Genomic DNA, 20,126 nt, shown 5'->3' with positions numbered 1-20,126 from the left:
CTAGTTTCTGCTATCTTGGCGATGGGGTTGTTCTTTCGCACATATTGACTGACGGATATCAACTGGACTTACAGTAATAGCAACACCTATACGCCTACCAGGCTATCCCTTCGTCCGGCGATGCTACCCACCTATACTTGAACGCCACAATTTAGGTGTGCGGTCGATCGATTAATGGGATGGAGCGCGGGAGCAGAAGTTGTAATCTTGGCACCGAAATTGAATTGGCTGCATCTTTCGCCAGATGGAGGGCATAGGGATGGCGACACTCTTGAACATAAGGCCTTAGCTATCATAATTACTGACAGGCTAAAACGGCAGATACTAAACACCCCCGCACTAGGTTTAGTAAACTACTATTTCCTATCTTCGGGGGCCGGTTTTTAGCGGGGTTGCCTACTAAATTTTGGTAAGACTGGTTTATTTAAAAGTACGAGCCGTTAAATTTGACCAACCAGGTTTTTAAAGTCCTATTTTCCGGTGAAGTGGCCAACAGATTGACTGAAAAAAAAATTTCTCTTCGGCCAGCTTTTGTTAAGCCGTCGTCCAATCGCCTCTAATAGCTAGTGTTAAATAAAAGGTCTCAGTTATCAAATAACAAGTCATCAACTTCTGTAATAGCTAACTTATTCAGCCTTGGAAAGTCGATTGGTCAAAAAGTTGTTTGCTGCGCCCATGAAGATCAGGTACATGTATATAGTAGGTATTCCTGGTCCGCTAATTCATGCGTTGCCTGCCTATTCGCCGCCGAGAATCGAGTGACAGTCCATGAACATATCACTTGCAGGTGAGTCTCGCTTGCTCAAACCAGCCTAACAACTGCACTCCATGTCGACCACACTCCTTGTGCCTTTTGTATCGGATTTATGCAGGTTTCATGCGTTGCTCTTCTCTAAATATAAAAGTCAGCTAATCTAATCAGATCACTGCCTATAATGACTAATCCTAGACCTAAAACCCAAACCAAAGCCAATGAGCAAAGTGCATATTTGCGCAGCTGCAGCAGACCGGCCACCGTCCGCTTCCCGACAAGCACTGTGACCGTGACTCCAGTCACATTGCCTAGGGCATGTGCACTTCCGCAAACTCTCCGAACGAACATGTACCCACAAAAGCTCCGAGCCGTGTCAAGTAACACCTCCGAGCCGTACAATGCCTATGAAGAGTACATGTAAGTACATGTAGGTTCGTCGTTGCTGCCTCACCTGAAGTGAAGCTGGAATCAAGACTACCTACTTCACCTCGCCTCCGCTCCCGCATCTCTTCATTCTTACAGTGGTAAAGCGCGCACGGGTGTGCATCGAAGCGAGGCCGGATGCACATGTATGTGAGAGGGAGGATCGAGAATAGATATCGCGAGATGGGAATTGGGACTTTGTCTATCCAGGTGTTCACATTTTCTATAAATACCAGTAGCTGAGTTGTAAGTTTTGTGGCTGCCGGTGATTGGCAATGTGTGGTTTCTAGTAGAGTAGAGAAATAGATTCTTGCACTTTCGTCTGATCCTGTGGGTGATCCGCGTAAATGGGTGTTGGATGTATCGTGGCCAAGAGGACCAGTTGTTGACTTTGAGGTGGTTGAAATAAGCTTTTCTCAGCTGTTTGTTGCATGCAGATAGGATGGTTAGTTTCCGTGCTGTAAACTTCTTTGGGTCTGGGGGATCTGGAGGATGTTTCGCTGACTCCCTTACACCAATTGCAAAGAAACACTACATGCTAGTATTGATCATGAGCTGGTGTAGGGAGATATTCCTGTTGACTTGTAAAGTGATATATACGGTATATATGTACGTCCTAGAATACATAACATAAGTACATGTACATATTATGATGTACGTAGTCTCCAGGTAACCTTGCCCCCGGATCACCCAAACTGTGGTGTTGATATATATCATCGTGAGATACATATCTCTTCATGTAATTGAATTATAAGCGAGATTTAAAAAAAAACTGGAATCCTCCCTAGACTGTCTAATACATCAATCATCTCCCTGGACATCGAATGAATGTAGTAAGCCTTATATACAGTCGGGATGGGTTAGGGTTTCTTCGGGTGGCCAGTGCTAGTGAGTGCCACACGGCCTACTAGGACAAATGTGTCTAAACCACGAACTGTGGCTTGAAGCTTGTTTCGACGCCTAGCTTGTCTACGGGTAAACAGCTGCAGGAGAACGTCAAAATACCTACATGTACCTACATACCATGCCCTTCTCAAAACGTACACCATCTCGATCCTGATTTGTGAGTCCTGTGCGGACAGGATCAATCAGAACACCGACCACTCCTCATCTTAAGAGCCATAAGATGGCGAGTTGCTTCGAGCTTCAGAGCCGGCCTGAATGCATGGCTAGCTAGGATGCGTCTCGTTCAACCGTTAAGGTTATTGGACCCTGCCTTGAGATGTAATCAAAGATTAAGCATTCAATCATTAACTACATGTAGTGCACTTCTTTCGAACGATGATCAGCTATCGGTCGAGAACTAAGCTTTTCTCAGAATCATCCACCTTGAGAGGTCTTAGCTCACACTCTTTGATCGGGCCGTACGACAACGGTTATCTCCACCACCGAGTTATCACCGGGGGGTTGCAGAGCTTTTTCAAGACAGATCGTCTGTAGAGAAATGCGGGACCCGAGACATACATATATCACTCGTCCTTTCCACGGAATTTACTCCGAGACGGAATTGCGTTGTGGTGGCCACAGAATGGGTTGGTAGTACACAGGAATCCGCACATGGTTGACCCAGTGGTCGGCGGCTTGTTTATCCGATGAATAATCAAGATCAGGTTAGGGTTTGGGTTAGTAGCCATGTGCTCTACTCTATTGCGGAGCCAGAGGAACACATTCCATCGATGATAGGGGGGGTGCGCATGATGAGCAAATATCAAATAAAGTTAGGCAGACGTTCGATATATTGATTTAGAGGTAGAATATTTCTACACGCGCGTTCGTCTTGATTAATTCTCCGAATGGACTGACCGATGGTAATATGGTGATGCATGTGCTGTTCTTAGCTTTGTATGGATAATCAGGCAGGAAAGTACAGAAAGTGCGAGGTACAGGGAATAGAGGTGTAATTTATATTATGGGAGTGCCCACCGCGCGTTTATCTTTAATTGCCTGAGCTCTGTTATTTGTTTTGTAAGTTAATTGATTCTAACATGCTGATATGCAAGCAGCTGCTGCACAGAATTGCCAAAATACCCTTCTCAAATAGCAACACTGTGAAGAGAAAGGCGCCAAAACAACTATTCCATAGCTCGGACTATATTCGCACAAATAGCCGCAACACCTTAGCTACCAAGCGCTAGCATACCCCCCGTCAATTGAGTACATACATGTATGTGCTCCACTCTATATACTATAGTGGATTCATTTACGGTCCCCTAGCCGCCAATTCGGGCCACCAAGGTATAGCAATACAATAGCCGCGATTTGAACGGGCTACTCTCACGTTGATCTTCAACTAATCCCTTGCAATTGCCTCTCCCCACATACACATCAGCTACGCGAGCTCTAGCTCTCTCTCAATTGGCAATTGGGTCTGTGCCAATGTTGAAATCGATTGATTACAATGTTAATTGCGTTCTTTTACACCCCGGTCCCCTGGCATAAAGGAATTACCTAACTACCTCTGGGGGTAATATAACACTACCCCGGAATCATTTCTTGGTACCTGCCTTAATACTACTCTACAACGCCCCAGATCCGCATATATGCGCGGGGTAAACGGGCCATCATATCATTGCCAGATCTATCGGCGGTAGAATAAACTCTGCAGGTTCCATGGCAAAGACCCGCTGCTTCCATAGGCATAAACAACATCCCAGCCAACTACTGTATTTTTCCGCTTCGTCCGTCGATTTAGCCCCCAAATTTAAGTTAAACCTGGGTTTTGAGGATGGGATGAAGGTATAAAGAGCTTGATCTCGCCCCATTAAAAGCAACTTTTTGTTCTGTCCTCACCACAGCAGTCAGTCAATACAGCAGAATGCGTTCTTCCACCATGAGATCCAGCACCCTCCTTGCCCTCACGGCGCATGTCCTCACCGCCGCCGCCCTCGTCGCAAAAGACGGAAAGACCGGGAAGCTTCCCGCGTTGGGCTTCAACTCATGGAACGCCTTCCGCTGCGACATCCACGAAGACAAGTTCCTCGTAATTCAGCCTTACTCCGTCCCTTCTTCTTCTATAGCTAACACATGAATTCCCACGTATATAGATCGCGGCGCAGGAAATCATAGACCTGGGCCTCAAGGATGCCGGTTACGAGTACATCAACATTGATGACTGCTGGTCGCTCTTGTCCGTGATAATGCCACAAAGCGCATTCAGCCAGACCTTGAAAAGTTCCCCGATGGCATCAGCGGAACCGCGGACAAAGTCCACGCCCTCGGTCTCAAGATTGGGATCTACTCTGATGCCGGAGACCTCACCTGTGCCGGATATCCCGGGTCTCTTGGCTATGAGGAGATTGATGCGGAGACATGGGATGAGTGGGGTGTTGACTGTACGTTGCCTATATCCTTATGGTGCATGTGGGAGTAGCGCTGATGAGAGTAGACTTGAAATATGACAACTGCAATGTCCCCACAAACTGGACAGACGAATACCAATACTGGCCCGAGTACTGGTATGGTGACCACGAGGACCAGGTCGGTGGTACCCCCGCCCCGGCCGGCTACGACTGGTCGACCTCAAAGACGGCGCTGCGCTACAATCGTATGCGTGATGCCCTCCTGGCGCAGTCGCGTACGCTGTTGTACTCGCTTTGCAACTGGGGACACTCGCACGTTGAGCAGTGGGGCAACCAGACGGGACAGAGCTGGCGCATGTGGGGTGATATTGTCCCCATCTGGGAGGGGAAGGATGATTATTCATGGGGTTTTAGTAAGTTTCTCGATTCAAAACTAATCCAAATTGCGAGGCTTGAAACTGACTGTAAATGTTGATAGTGCCAATTATCAACCATGGTGTCTTCTTCTTGGAGTGGAGCAACTTCTGGGGACACAATGATCTCGACATGCTAGAAGTCGGGAACGGCAACCTGACGGCCGAGGAGACACGAACTCACTTCGGTATCTGGGCTGCCCTCAAATCGCCTCTCCTCATCGGCACACCCGTAAGCTCTCTCCCTCCCCCATAAAACCCCTTAAGCTAACACTATGTGACCACCAGCTCGATGTAATTCCCGAAGAAGATCTCGCGGTTCTCAAGAACTGGGAGATCCTCGCCTTCAACCAAGACCCCACCTGGGGCGCTCCCGCCCTCCCCTACAAATGGGGGATCAACCCCGCCTGGACCTGGAACCAGACCCATCCCGCCGAGTTCTACAGCGGTGGTTCCGAGCGCGGCATCCACGTCTTCATGATGAACACGCTCAACAAGACCGTGACCAAGAGTGCTGTCTGGGGCGAGATTCCCGGCCTCAAGGCAGGCAAAAAGTACGAGGTCACTGACATGTGGACACACAAGAAACTCGGAAGCTTCTCCAAGAAGCTTGATGTCAAGCTCGCGGCCCACGATACCGCCGCATTGTTGGTGACGGAGGTTGGCGGAAAGCACCCCTTCCCTAAACCGGCAGGATTGCCAAAGCCGAAGATTTACGAGACAAAGCCGAAGAGGTGGTTGGCACCGGAGCTCATCTAAGGAATGGATGGTGGGATGATGACACGAACGAATGGGCGAGTGTTGTAGAAATGATAGACATCTCTGTAAATTATGTGTTGTGTTGTGAAAAACATTAAATAAGTGCAATACTATGACTGGTCCACTGTCTCGCGGCTAGCCGGTTCTGTGCATGCCGAGAATGTTGCTACTCTCGGACCGGATTAATTACTATTCTCCCTAGCTTACTCGAGACACCGGAACACACTCTAGAGTACAATATTCTTCCCCTGCCATCGTCACCAGAGACACTGACAGCGAAATGTGAAGCATGACCCCATGAACCACAGGGCAGGTACGCTGAGGTACCTACCTACTCTACCTGCTGCCCCTGATCTGTTCACAATTCACCGACCTACCTTAGACGTGTTACATCATTGGGCCCGAACCGCGTGGAGTGTTCCATCCTCGCTGGAAGCACAAACTCGGAAGTGCATGTCTCGCTCCGGGTCACGTCACATCGTCACGAATTAAATCTCAAAACTAGGCCTACCATGTGCCCAATTGGTAATTGGTTATCAGTCCTAATCACGGGTCATGCCGGGGCTCGTGGGAGAGAGATGGAAAGAGAGGGATCTGGGATGGAGAGAGTCAAGCACGTACATGCTCTACATTCCTGCTACTCCACATAGGTAGAATACTGCTCGGGATTACATACTGCCTGTACTCTATGTATGTACCATGGCTATTTCAGCTCCTCTCGGGGCCAAGCCCGTATTCAAGCCGCTAGGCGTTGTAAGAATGCATGTATGTAGACCTCACCACATAAGTACAGCGCCGGACAGTCAAAATCAACCCTCATGTTCTTTTCAAGCCAGAAACTAGTCCTAATCGGGTAATAATGATCATCTAATTATCCCAATATGGTAAGAATTATCCCAAATTAATGTGGCCGCCTTGGCATAAAGCTATTAAAGTTATTATTTCACACCTATGTTTTTTTCGGGCAGATTGCACCAAATGTTTGAGGGGTCATAGTGCAGCCAGTTCTTAATTATTTTAAATCCCCTTTTATGGGGATGTTTACAACTATGATTAGACCCATTTTACAAAAGAACATTATTTCTGGACAAGTGTTGCGTTGTTGAAAGTCGATGGGGTGAAGGGGAGTCGGTGGTTGCTCTGGCCGGCTGGTTTTGGCTGTCCGACACCGTACATACTTCATGTGTTGTGTTTCTAGGCAGAATTATACCTACATGACATGCATATACTACATCATACGTCGTAATTCATGCTGACAATTAGTCCGTCGACCTAGAGTAGGTAGACATTCAACAAACATACTTCTTGTTCTCGACATATCTACTTAACTCCGGATGAACACAAGGCGTTTATCTCGTACAACACAACGATGAAGACGATGCTTTCCTTTTTTTGTTCATCAGCATCCATCATGCAACGAATCGGATCGTCACTCGTAATTTAGGTTCGCTCCAGTTAGAACCTTGCACTACCATACAGTTTACTCAAGGTGACAAGAAGGGAATGTGTCCGCGAGCTTGGGCGGGACGGAACGATATGTGCACTTTGCGTGACGCTGTTGCGTGTTAAAGGGGAAATCGGTATTGATTGGCGCTGGTTGGGATTCGTGGGCAGCGGGAGACGACAGGGAGAGATCTTGGGTTGGGGGTGGCGCGGAGCACGTAGACGAGCCAATCACCTGGATGGTGGTGTCGAAATAGCTTTCATGAAATCGTGGTATTCATTATTTCTTCTAAAAGGCTAAACATCTAATTGTTCGTGTGTATCTCTAGCTACATTGAAGATATTTTGTTTCTTTTTTTTCATTTCGTGGTACGCTATTAAAATTAAGCAGACTGACAAAGGTACATAACATTTAGTTTCTTTTTTTTTTGTTCCGCCAATATCATCATGGTGGAGATATCCGCCCGCCCACACCCGTCTCCTCCCCCCCCCCCCCGAATTCATCAAACCAACCCAGCCCATTAACCAATAATCAATAAAACAAAGGAAAAAGGACAAAAGAAAAACGCCATAGTACCCAGAAATGGAGTCCTTTATGACCTGTACCAGTTACCTGCCGGGTCACCCAAGCACTCACCAAGCGTCACCACTAATTATCACACCTGTTAGCCAATGCCCCCCAACCCACTCAGCCAGCAGAGAAATTGGAAAAGACATACTCCTGTATCCAGCTTCTGCAAATCTCCTAATCATATACGGCGCCAGGTCATTGCTCGTCTGTGGGTGGATATCATGCGCAATACTCAAAAAGCTCCTCGAATTCGGGCTCGTTCCTGCCATCGCTCTGTCGACGTTATCCTTGCTGTTCTGGATGTTGCCAAGCTGGTTGTAGTCATCGGTATCTAGGTCGAAGTAGATTATATGGTACCCAAGGTCGGCCAACGTCGCCTGGCATGCGCCGTTGCATGAAGAGTACGGAGGCCTCATGTATGTAGGGAAACGGCCGATGATCTTAACAAGCGCGGCTTCAAGATGTAACATCTCGTTTCTGCGTGCCTCCTCAGAGAGAGTAGAGAGATCCTGGTGAGACCAGGTGTGAGAGGCGACCTGATGCCCGTTGTTGTACATGCGCTGGATCACTTTGTCCCAGCCCTTTGACGGGTCGTCGATGTTGCCTTTATCGAGGTTGCTTCCGCTATATATTTACCTCTCAGTACCAATTCAAACCAGTAAAAAGTGGAATATTTGCTTACGTGACGAAGAACGTTGCCTTTGCGCCAGCACTTGCCAAAGTGTCGAGGAGATTGTTGGTGTATCTGCATTTTACGGATGATTGTTAGCGAGGGTTAGGGCTGGGAGGTTGCTCAGAGAGGCTTACAGGTATGGCCCGTCGTCAAACGTCATGGCAACCGTCCCAGGGTTTACACAACGATAGACACCGCCGCCGCCTAGAGAAAGTTAGTAAGCGTTAAAATTAGGTATGAGATGGAATTGGGAAACATACCGTAAAGGACGTTCCCGTTCTTCGATCTTGCAGTGCCTGATGTGCTGCCGCCAGAGGTACCAGCATTGGGGGCATCGCAGCGCTATAGAATAGTTAGCAGTGAAAGTTTATGGATAAAGATATATAATATCAACAAGTACTTACACCAAACTGAGCCTGGCAGCCAGCACCACAGTATGCTGGGGTATCGCCGCACCATCTGTTATTGAATTATGAGTATTTTGCTGTGTGTTGTATGGAGATGTACCAGGTTTTTTTCTTACCCGTTCTGAGAGCAGCAAGAACCACCGACACCACCTGAACTACAGGTTTGACCCTTGTTGACACCAGCGCCGGTGTTTCCACAGGTGGCATCACTGCTACCACGACTCTGTAGGTTTTGGAAGGCGGGGGTTGCCAGCGCGAGGGCCGGAGCGAGTGTTAGGAGGAGGGTGGAAAGATGCATTTCGAACGAGTGTGTACGAGACTGAGTATTAGATTAAGGTGATTATATTAGTGAAGATTGAACTGTGTGATGGAGAATATTGTGGGGGAGGAGGACCGATGGGGGGGTTTATATGGTGGGACTTGTAGAATACCAAGGCCAAGCAATAGGACTCTATTGTAGAAGAGGAAATATAGAACGAGAGAGACAAAAAAAAAAAGAAGAGCAGAGAAAAAGCACAGAACAGAGACAGCACAGCAGGAGCAGGGCAACACAGTTCAGATGGATGCACCAAGATTGGGTTGGGTTTAGTTCGGGTCAGTAGTGCAGAATATTGTGAATCCACTCCAATTGCGAGTACTCAAACTCTTACGGATCAATGCCTTGAATATCCTGATTCGTAGAAGCTGCTGTTCAAACAAACCTTGCAGACGGCTGGGTCAACGAGAGTCCAGAAGGAAAATACCTACTCTAGTTCCGCGTCAATGAGAGAGAGGGGAAAAAGAGGTTGTTATATTTAGTGACGGTTCGCCCTCTTTCAGGGGGCCGGGATACTGTCTCGGCGGTCTCGGCGGCCTCGGCGGAGAGAATCGATTGGGTGCAACTACATTTGACATTTTTATGTTGGCCGACTACTTCCGAAAGGAATCAAGCAAGTACTCAGGTAGTAGAGGAGCATGCCGTAGGAATGTAGTAGTAGTCTACCCGCTTTAGATGTAGAGCCCTGTAACGTAGTGTAGGGTGAATCATTTTTCTAGCATTGTGCTCTACTCTAGAGTAGAGTAGGTACACTCGCAGAGTACCGTCAGACAGACGGAGCCAACTGGGTGAATGCATGCGCGATAGAGTGCATACATACCTCACAACAGCCAGCCAGACGGAGAACAAAGTGCAATATGCAATGCACCTTTACTGAGCCTCTCAGCGGTGGAATTCTCAACTTACCCACCCAACCTTCCACCCCGGCCTCCCCAAAGAGGAACATTCTGTGACTCTGTCTGTCTCGATTTGCAAATCCAGCACCGTATTCAGACAGACAGACATTCATTTTTGCACTCTCTCTTCCTTTTCTTTCTTTCCTTCTCAATTCCGCCCCTGAAGATCAGATCGGAACAAGATGGCCGTCATATGGCGAGTCGCAACCTTAGACACGGGATAAGCGCTCCCCTTTTCGGACATTTTTTTAGCACTTTACACGTTGTTGCGACATTGAATCCTGCGTAGACAGATCAGAGTTCCAATTATCGTTTCCGCCATTCCCCTGCCAAGACAACCGTTTCTATTCTTGTCGACGGCGATTCCTGGGTCACGCTTGGCGGGTGCAAATACCAACGACACTGAATTCAGCCTCAGCCTTTCTCTCTCTTGCTTCGCTTTGCTGTCATGCCTCATCGGCCAGAGTAAAGTTTCCATAGCGTGCAGTTGCAGTACCAAGATATCTTGGTATTCTACATCTGTCACTTTGTGAAGGGCTGAAATTGATCGCTGCTGATCGCCAAGGTAAATAAGCGAACAATGCACGTGATTGGGGCGTTTGGACAAATGAGCGTTACGTGTGTGGCTTGCATAGGTACTGGGAGAAAGGTTAATACATGTAGGTATGGGAGGGGTGGGGTGGAATGGGGAGCTGGGGTAGGAGGTTGGGTGGTGTGAGTGGCTTGTTGGGCGGTGTGTCCATATCACACAATCGATTAGGTATGTGAATTAAGTCCGTAGCTAGTAATATTCACATACCTTTTTGTTTCCATGTGGTGAGAATCATTGACATGAAGTTACATATCGACTTGTCATCGGACAACAGCTCCTATCCCCAGTCGAGTAAGTTTCTTCCAAGCTCCACGGGGGCCAAATTGCCCAAGAACCACTATAAAGCTTGTCTTTACCCCGATATTCGGAGTTTGCTCGGAGATGCTAGGGAACGGGACCGTTGATGTAAGGGGGATAAGGCTCTTGGCAGGCTCACTAGTTATCTCCCGATCCCTTTTCGGTGTGCGCACTTAGAGGCTTTTACTACTTGTCACGTCTTGGTATTTGGATTCTGGTGATAGAGTGGGGGTTGGTTTGACGCAGTCCATTCCGTGGCTTACAAGGCACTTGCCTTGAACCCATGATGGCAGGGTCCTTGGATTCGATATATTCGTGCACGTGGTGTGTATGTGAGTAGATAGGGGAATCTCCGCATGAGAGGACAAAACACCGTTTGACTGTGGAGTAACAGACAGCTGCAGTGCCCCATAGTACACAGTCAATAATGGTTCAAGTGGTCGTGCGGTTCAGAGATTCAGGTTTGCTCCAAGATTTACATCTGGAGTACCTACGTAATTGATTCCCCCTTTTCCCGTGCAACTATGGTGGTAGAAGTGGTAGTATTTGTTTGTATGGAAGCCTTGATCGCCCCAGGGGAATGTGGTAGTGGTGGAGAAACCTGTGTGTGCGTCTATGCAGTGATGGGTTGGGCAAACGTACAGGAGCAGCCATAAACGTTACTTGTATGTATGTAGTATGATGGCTGACAACACCTGGTCACTCATGTGCCAATAACTACGGCGGTAAGTGTAATACTGGTATGTAAGACGAATCCTCTAGCTCTCAAAGCCAAGATGCTAGACTAGCACCCCGCTGCTTTTGTACTAGTCCTTGATCACAAAATATCACCCGAATCCACCATCCACACATCTCAGCGATCTTTGATACCCACCTAATTGATTGATTAGTTGGTACTTGTACTTCATTTTATTATTACAGCCCCGGGACTATAATAATACTGTAACAGTACAAGTAGTAACAGTAAGAAATAAGAAAACAGAACAAAAACAATACAGAAATCAAAGTAATGGCATAACACAAAAGCTTCCACCAAACTACGCAACCCCATAACTCAATTTGTCCAGTTACCCTTCTCACTCTTCTCAGATCGCTCTACCCCATCGACTTCAGCTATCTTAGTTCACTCAATTCGCCGCTTCCTTTCTATTCCCCTCGATTTCGTCATTTAAAAAACTGACCCCATTCCAAGGCTGTTGGGGTGCCATATATATAACATACTAGTTAGCGATGCGCGCAAAAGACGAAATATTAAGATGAAACTTGGCTTGATTTCATCTCGCCTTGGATCCGGAGTACTGAAAAAGTCTTGTTACTGAAGAGACCCGTGTGAGAAAAGAATCGTGATGGGCACGAGACAAGGCGAGACAAGCTTAAGATTTGGACAAGACTCGTCTCGTCTCGTCTCGTCCTGTTTTACGGAAGGCCCCGAGACTTAGTCTTGAGACAACTTGTATCCATCACTAGTACCAAGGTATTGCGCAAAGTTCCGAGACCATCAATCACTTGGTTCAATGTTACGTGATCCCAACAAAATAAGGGTTAGGGTTTGTGAAGATCTACTAACTACAAAACACTTCATTTTCAATATCTCGATACCTCCTCAAAAGATTCTCGAGACTATAATGGCTTGCCCAGCTCCTAGTCTCGTCTCGTCTGATATTGTCTAGAAAAAAACAGTGTCTCGAGACCTTTTGTTTCGTGCCCATCACTACATGTAATACTGGTCATTGGCACCTCATTGCAAATACCCCAAGCCGGCAAGCAAACAGGCTAGATATTTACAACTATAATAGAGTACAAAGAAGCTTGAGCGCAGAAAACCTAGTATACACCGCAAGAGAGTAGAAATTACAACTAATAACGTATTATTTACTGCCTCTTAGCTGGACATTTCTATCTTGACCATGCTTTAACCCACTGCTTCTTCTTCAGCTTCCCCAACACCTCCCCTTCCTTCCTCTTCTCATCCCCCTTTCCCTCCTTCCTATCCAAGCACCACTGACAATGCCCACATCCGCCCCTCCCCACCACCTCCCCATCCCCAAAATACCCCGCCAGCACGCCCACAAAGCACTCCCTCCCTGCCACCAGCTCCAACACCCTCTTCCGCCTCTCCATACTCCTCTTCTCATGCATCTTCACCACGTCATGCACCTTTCTCGCCACCTGATCAGCCTCTTCCTCCGTCCCCGGCAGCGCACGCAAAACCTCATATCGCGCCGCAACACCAAGACTATCGATCTCCACCACGCCCTCATGCTCCCACTGATGCAGTTGCCGCAGCAGCGTTTCCCGCCCCGCACCCACCTGCTCGGACACCCGCCGCAGGTCGAAGCTCCACAGCCCTCCACCTCCACCTTCACCTTCACCCTCGTCGGGGTCGCTACGCGACGACTCCTCCACGATGGCTATGGCCTTCTCGTCGTTAAGCTCCTGCAGGCGTGACAGCCCGCGATACAACACCTCGCCATACACCGTTGGCAGCGCCTTCACCACGTCGCACTCCATCTCGACCTTCATGAGCAGCGCCGTGACGGCCATTGTTGCGTCCTCCTTGGCGCGGATGACCTGTGGGAGGGGGAGCTTCTTCTTCTCTTTTTCCTCCTCCGCCTCCTTCTTCTTCTGCTTCTTGCGCTTCCTGGCCGGCGTGACGAGGACGCGGGCGAGTGCGTGCAGCGGGAGTGTGATGGTGGATGAGGGGGGCGCGGAGGAGGCGTGTGTGAGGAAAATGTGACGGAGGAGGCGGCGGATGCCGCTTTTGCGCGGCGTGAGGAGGGGGTTGACGGTGAGGAAGTCGTGGGTGCGGGTGTCGGTGGGGCCATGAGGATGAGGCATTTGCTGGGGCGGCCATCGCGGCCGGCACGGCCGATTTCCTGGCTAGGGAGAGTTAGCTTCGGAGGTGGGAATAGGGGAGGAAGAGAGAGGTACGCATAGTTCTCGATGGAGAGCGGGGGGCCGTAGTGGATGATGTTTCTGATATCGGGCTTGTTGATGCCGAGGCCGAAGGCGATTGTGGCAACGATCTGCGTGGGGTTAGTTGGAACCAGCCCTTCATATAATATGATACCCTACGGGCGATGGGATACGTACTGTGATGTTATTGCTCTTCATGAAGCGGTCCTGAGTGGCATTGCGGGTGGCCTTGTCCATACCGGCGTGGTAGGGGAAGGCCTCGATACCGGCATTCTCGAGAAGTCCTGCCACGACTTCAGCTGTCTAGTGTCAATTGTTAGTTGTTAACGGTATATATTGAATCCGGAACTTGGGCTGTGGGACGTACAGAGCGCTTCAGGGTGTAGACTATCGTTGCGCCGGGGTTCGAGTTGAGGAACTCGACGAGGTAGTCGAATCTGTCACGGCTCGTCTTGAAGGATTCGGAGAGAAGCTGTAGACTAGAAGTGGTATCAGAAATGATCGATATGCCAGAAAAACGAGACAATGGTAAGAATGAGAGATTGATAATTACTTTGGGCGATAAGTGCTCGTCCGAAACACCCCATCACTGGGAACCCCAAACGCCGTCGAGATGCTTTCTGTGATTTCCGGCGTAGCCTTGACATTTCCCCCATCATAGTTAGCACACCGATTATCGCAACCCTCTGTAATATCGCCCCGGTGGTGGTGGTGGGGAGGGTGATGCGGTGGTACCTATAGCCAGCAATCCCACGGAAACACTCACGGTAGCAGTAACGCAGAGAACCCTCTCTGCCTTGATCTCCTTGACGAACCGGGCCACTGCAATCGGTCATTACCCACATTAGCCCACCACACACCAACATCATGATCAGGGCGCAAAAGAGCGTTCGAACCTCGGAGATAGTCTGGCCTGAACGAGTTCCCCCACTCGTACACGCAGTGGGCCTCGTCGACTGCGATGAGCCGGACGGTAGTCTTCTGGAGAAGCTTTACGAAGGCGTCGTTGTTGAGGCGCTCGGGGGAGACATAGCTGCCAGGATAGATCTACAGTTAGCCCCCACTTTTCGATTCTCTTGACCGAGTGATATCTGTGAAGAAGGAGCAGAGCAGAGAAACCTACAGTAACCGCACCTCGTCGTTCTTCACGCGCTCAAACACAGCGCGCACCTCCTCCCGCTCCATCGTGCTGTCCACCGCCGAGGCGCCAATGCCCCTCCTCTGTAGATCCTGCACCTGGTCCTACACGCGCCGTCAGTCCCCCAACATGCGCCACCACTCCCACCAACCCCCAGATCTAGAGACATACCTTGATCAGCGCAATCAACGGACTCACCACCACCGTGACGCCACTCCCAAAGCCCAGCGCCGCAACCTGGTACAGCAGACTCTTCCCCGCGCCCGTCGGGAACACGGCCACCGCGCTGCCGCCGTGCAGCAGCCGCGCAATCACGGCCTCTTGCTCGGCGCGGAAGGACGTGTAGCCCCATGCGTCGTGGAGGATTTTGCGCGCGGCGGGGGAGGTGGTGGGGTACTGCACTCATGCACACATAGGTCAATTGTAATTCAACTGGAAGCTGGAGAGGGGAATTGAAGCACCTCCGACAGCTGCTCGACAGCTTCATCTTCCACCTCGACCGCCTGCGAAGTGGCAGCGGCGTAGCCCCGCGAGTGCTGGTATCTATCTGCCACCAGGGTTGGGCGATAAGGCTTCAGTAGCGGCGGTGTGTGCGGGGGCGCCGCAGAGGTCAATCGCAGGGCCCCGGTACTGCTGCGGGCGAGACTGCGCGACAAGAGACGGGAGGCCATCGATCGGGATATAGAGCACAGCTAGCAATTGCGGTGTTTGTGTGTGGGCGCGGTCGAGCGAGACATTGCAGACTTTGAATCTAGCTCAGAGAACGAGAGATACTGTTACGTGTGTGGCGCAGACAGCACGGGTGTGGCGCAGACAGCCACGGGTATGGCTTGGTAGGGTCAGGGTCGGGTCAGGGTCAGGGGTAATGATTTGGAGGGGAGATTTTCGGGTTTTGCTGCTAGGGCGTCTGGAGAGGGGGAGAGGGTGTTGGGGGAGAGCAGAGAGGGCAGAGAGAGAGATGTGGGGGAGCGAGTGGTGGTGCTGTTCTGTAGACGATGTGCGTGGGGAAGAGTTTTAGATTTTGAGGGCTCCCTCGGGATCGGGTTGGGATGTAGCCTTTCCAGATTAACTATAATTGAATGGATGAGAGGTCATGAGGTTTGACATCTCTGGCCTGGCAATGTTGTCTCGAGATATTGCTGACAGATGTAATTGAGCAAGTCCAGGGAGAATGTTTCAATCAAACGCCCAAAACAGCGAGAACAAACGAACTCGAGATCGACACACGTACACACGTACACACACACACACACACGTGTCTATGTCCCACCGCATTAAATCCCCCCGATGCCAGTCCCAAACACCCCATGGCCCATCGATCTCTCCGCCCAAGCCGCACACCCAGCGGCACAGTCACAGCGAGCACCCAGACCGAATGATATCTCATGACCCAACTCAACCACCCAAACCCAATGCTCTTTCCCCCCCACGCTGACTTGTACTGATACTTGCACCGAAGCTATATTAACACGTAATCTTAACTCACAAGGCTTTCCTTTCCTCCGATCCCTCTGTCGGCAGCCTTGCCCGAAAACAAAGACTTGAAACCGAGCGCCTGGATTCTTGTCCGCCGTCTGTGATTTGAAATGCGTGGCTGGTATGACGAGCTCTAGATTCGATTCTCTCTGTCTTGTCGTCTGGGCCTCGGTGTGTCGCGATATACCCCGCCGCAGAACTATATATCGAGGCATCATGTGAGGCCCCATCTTCTTATTTCCAGATCAGACCGGTAAAATGAAATTGGGGCCTGTGATCAGTTTGTGATTGAATTTTTCGTGAGCGGGTTTGTGTTGTTTTGGGGAACAAGAGGAGGAGGAGGAGGAGGAGCTCTGGATCGAGTGCCGCTGCATCGTATCACGATTCACGAGACGACTTGCTTCATCATGAAGAAAGCACAGACACCCCGCGTATAGTTGCAATTGCAGAAGACTCCCATTTCCCCGGCTTGAGGCGAGTGTTACGTGCGTAGCGTTATCGCTGGTGTTGTAACCTGGGATATATCGATCTGTCGCTTCTCACCTGAATCCAACGTGGGGGCGAATCTACTACTACAGTACGAAAAATGGGGATGTAACAGGTACTGTACCAATACAGAATTGTGCGAAAATTTCAAACTAAATCGGAATCCTAAATATTATACCGTGGCAATACCGCAACGGTACCGTAGCGTTGCGGTGTTTTGCCAGATATGGTACTGGATCCACCCACCTTTTTGGTACTGTAGCTGTCTACAGGACTTGGGAGGAATGGCCGGAGGACAATTCTGTATCTGGAGTACGTACAGAACTGCTGTTATAGGGGATAAATTGAATTAGGAGTTAAAGTTATAATTATGATTACCCCACCACCCACCTTTTTTTCTCTCTCGTATATACTCTACAGTTGATCCGGTCCGCGCACCAGTTCTGGATGAGTTAAACGGTCATGGTGCATACACAGACGCCTATATGAGAATTAAGGCCTCGTGTTGGCAATATTGTACATGTGCCCTTTCGGACGTCACCCCCCTAGAGTATATGTATCATTTGATATATGTCTACATAGGGCTTTTCGGAATAACTCCCTCTACTGATCCGCCAGAGTTTCGTTTCAGCATGTGCGGACAGCCACACTGCACAGTTCGTCTCGTCTTGGAGTACCAGCATGTGAATTATACTTGGATGTAAGAGTTTGAGGATAACGCACTCATGTCTCAATTATTTGCTCACAGCTAGCTAGTACTGCAGTACTACCTAGCACCAGCTACGTATAAACCTAACCCTGCTCTTCCCTGGGCTTTCTCTGCATGCAGGGATGGCTCTCTAGGCCCGAGTACCACTAATCCAGCACTGATCCAATCATCACCAGTGACCAGGCAAACATGCACTCAATTGCGAACACCCAGCCAGACATGCATATATATATACCAGTGCCAGATATATATAGGGCCGTGATAATATACCCACAGCTCCCTCATCAATCCGTGACAGCACCCACTCAATTCCCCGGACCGTCAAGCCCTCACTCCCACACCCCGGCCCATGATCTATACCATACCATAGCTATATCACACACCTCCAGCTACTGCTCTCTGCTAAACGTTCGGTTGCGGAAAAACGTTGATTCTCCGCTTAATTTAGCCATATTAAGGAAAAGGGGACAATATCAACTATCGGAACCAAGGCCCGGCGGGAGCGGACAGGGGAGGAGTCTATTAGCTAGGGACCTGGATTTATCCGCCAGGGAAGAAGCAGACAGCAACAGCAACGGCGTGTGAAAATAAGCTCAATGTGCTGGGGATCATCCGTGCGTGTTTAGATGAAATTTGCGGAGCCTTTCTTTCTTTTTTTTTCTTTTTTTCTTTTCGCGCTGCACTATACTATACTGGACTGGACTGCGCTGGACTGCACTACCACTGACAGTGATGAAACCGGTGATGGCCGTCCTCCGCCGATCGATATCTCGGCCTGAGCTACTACTTCCTTATGAAAAAGTGCTGGGGGGGGGTAGACTTGGACTCCGGCCGTTGGTTCGATCTGGATACATGCCATAGGCCTGGGATGGAGAGGAGAAGGAGGGGGCATTACGGATATTCAGTACCTACTAGCTACTTCCTAGCTGGAATCTCGTGGGGCTTCGATTAACACATGCTATATGGGGCTGGTGGGGGATATATAAAGGGTGCTTGGGAACTTCTTGGGAGGGAGTCTTGATTGTTGAGATATATCATCTTCGAGTGCGCTGGTTCTGAATATCGGATTGAATCCTTCTACACCGTAACAACTAACCCAACATGTTGGCCCCGTTGACTTTTGTTGCTTTGGCAATTATCGGCAGTGTTTCTGCACAGACTGCTGCTGGCTACCAGCAGTGCGGAGGTTAGTTGATCCTCACGATATATCACTCTTCTCTTATATTCTACTCCGTACTGACGATGTTATGCATCATCAGGAGTCAACTTCTCCGGCCCCACCGCCTGCGTGAGCGGATACCACTGCGAGAAGCTCAACGACTACTACTCCCAGTGCCTCCCCGGCAGCGCCTCAGGCACCACCTCCGTGGCCACCAGCTCGTCCACCACTACCACAAAGGCCTCCTCCACCACCACCGGCACCCCGACCACCATCACCACCTCCGCCGGCACCCCGACCACCATCACCACCTCCGCCGGCACCACCAGCGCCATTGCCAGCGCCACCGGAGCAGGGCCCGGCGCCACCCTCCTGCCAAACTACTACTGGATCCGCGCCGTCGTGGACCCAAACTTTCATAAGTACTTGCAATCCTCCACCCTCCGTACGGAATCCACTTAGAGCCACTCACCCACCCACCCACATCCACCCCTCTCTCCCCGCCCAGTCCCCACCCCCTGCGGTTATAGGACAGCAGTACTGACACATACCCAGGTACTGCGTCTGATGCCGTCCTTGAGGACGCCTCCACCGCCGGCCAGTTCAACATCGTCAACGGCCAGCTCGTGCAGCTCATCGACACCGCTGGCACCCTCCTGTACGCGCACGTCACGCCGCGCACCGACACCTCCGTCACCAAGCTCCTCGTCACGTGGGGGACCACGCCGGACACGTATGGCACGTGGGCGTTCTCAGGTTTGTCATTACCACTGCCACTGCTGCTGTCTCGTTTGCTCTTCTTGTCTGTAGTTATCTGTCCGTGGTCCGCGGGCTGATTGTGTGTGTCTGTGTGTGTTTGTTTGGGTGTGTGAAGGTGATACCACGACGTGGTCGACGCCGGGAATCACGAGGCAGAATAATGCGGCGTTCTTGGTCTGTGAGGAGCAGAGGGTGTATATCAACTTGGGCGCGTATGCGTATATGACGCCGGCGGGGTGCGCGGATCAGACGGTGAGTGGTTGTGCGGGTGGGCCGCGGTGGGCGGCGGTGGTGGTGGTGGGGGTGTGGGTGAATGTGACTGTGAGTGTGAGTGTGGTGCTGACGGGTGTGTGTGTGGGGACGTGTAGATTCATTATTATAATGGCGCGACGGCGAATGTTTAGATGGGGGGTTATCGTGTGGAGTGAGGCGGACGGTGGAGGGTAGAGGTGAGGTGAGGAAGGGTTGGAGGGGAAGGAGTGCAGAGAGGTGCAGAGTGTTGTTTAGTATAAAACAAAATATTATATATGCCCCCCGGGTGTGGCTGGCTGTTCTGGCGTGGTTGAGTGGTGTGAGTGACAACGTGATCATGATATCGGGATCTTGGTGTTGAGATTGGTACGCAGACCTCCGCAGAGAG

General features: G+C 50.1%; 4 protein-coding genes across 4 annotated transcripts; 2 read left to right on the top strand and 2 right to left on the bottom strand.

The window, feature by feature from the left end:
* Positions 1 to 4,007: 4,007 nt before the first annotated feature.
* LAJ45_08639 (uncharacterized protein) lies at positions 4,008 to 5,648 on the top strand (the record flags this gene model as incomplete). Its single annotated transcript, XM_046118188.1, has 6 exons — positions 4,008 to 4,157; positions 4,222 to 4,304; positions 4,367 to 4,509; positions 4,563 to 4,889; positions 4,955 to 5,121; positions 5,178 to 5,648. 6 exons carry the CDS (start codon positions 4,008 to 4,010, stop codon positions 5,646 to 5,648), a joined length of 1,341 nt encoding a protein of 446 aa, XP_045968465.1.
* A 2,036-nt stretch (positions 5,649 to 7,684) lies between these two features.
* Positions 7,685 to 9,040, bottom strand: LAJ45_08638 (uncharacterized protein; the record flags this gene model as incomplete). Its single annotated transcript, XM_046118187.1, has 7 exons — positions 7,685 to 7,740; positions 7,811 to 8,286; positions 8,345 to 8,407; positions 8,470 to 8,539; positions 8,596 to 8,677; positions 8,740 to 8,794; positions 8,859 to 9,040. The coding sequence occupies 7 exons, from the start codon at positions 9,038 to 9,040 to the stop codon at positions 7,685 to 7,687; spliced, it is 984 nt and encodes a 327-aa protein (XP_045968464.1).
* Positions 9,041 to 12,739: 3,699 nt separating this feature from the next.
* Positions 12,740 to 15,568, bottom strand: LAJ45_08637 (uncharacterized protein; the record flags this gene model as incomplete). Its single annotated transcript, XM_046118186.1, has 11 exons — positions 12,740 to 13,480; positions 13,582 to 13,723; positions 13,775 to 13,869; positions 13,937 to 14,062; positions 14,127 to 14,238; positions 14,313 to 14,398; positions 14,526 to 14,581; positions 14,656 to 14,792; positions 14,883 to 15,001; positions 15,069 to 15,293; positions 15,359 to 15,568. The coding sequence occupies 11 exons, from the start codon at positions 15,566 to 15,568 to the stop codon at positions 12,740 to 12,742; spliced, it is 2,049 nt and encodes a 682-aa protein (XP_045968463.1).
* A 3,101-nt stretch (positions 15,569 to 18,669) lies between these two features.
* Positions 18,670 to 19,933, top strand: LAJ45_08636 (uncharacterized protein; the record flags this gene model as incomplete). Its single annotated transcript, XM_046118185.1, has 4 exons — positions 18,670 to 18,754; positions 18,828 to 19,172; positions 19,283 to 19,483; positions 19,602 to 19,933. The coding sequence occupies 4 exons, from the start codon at positions 18,670 to 18,672 to the stop codon at positions 19,931 to 19,933; spliced, it is 963 nt and encodes a 320-aa protein (XP_045968462.1).
* Positions 19,934 to 20,126: the final 193 nt, after the last annotated feature.

This window comes from Morchella importuna, assembly GCF_003444635.1.
Source record: "Morchella importuna strain M04M26 chromosome Unknown Morimp01GS031, whole genome shotgun sequence".
Lineage (NCBI taxonomy): Eukaryota > Fungi > Ascomycota > Pezizomycetes > Pezizales > Morchellaceae > Morchella > Morchella importuna.
The sequence above is the reverse complement of the archived record's forward strand: the minus strand, read 5'-3'. Positions and strand labels throughout refer to the sequence as shown.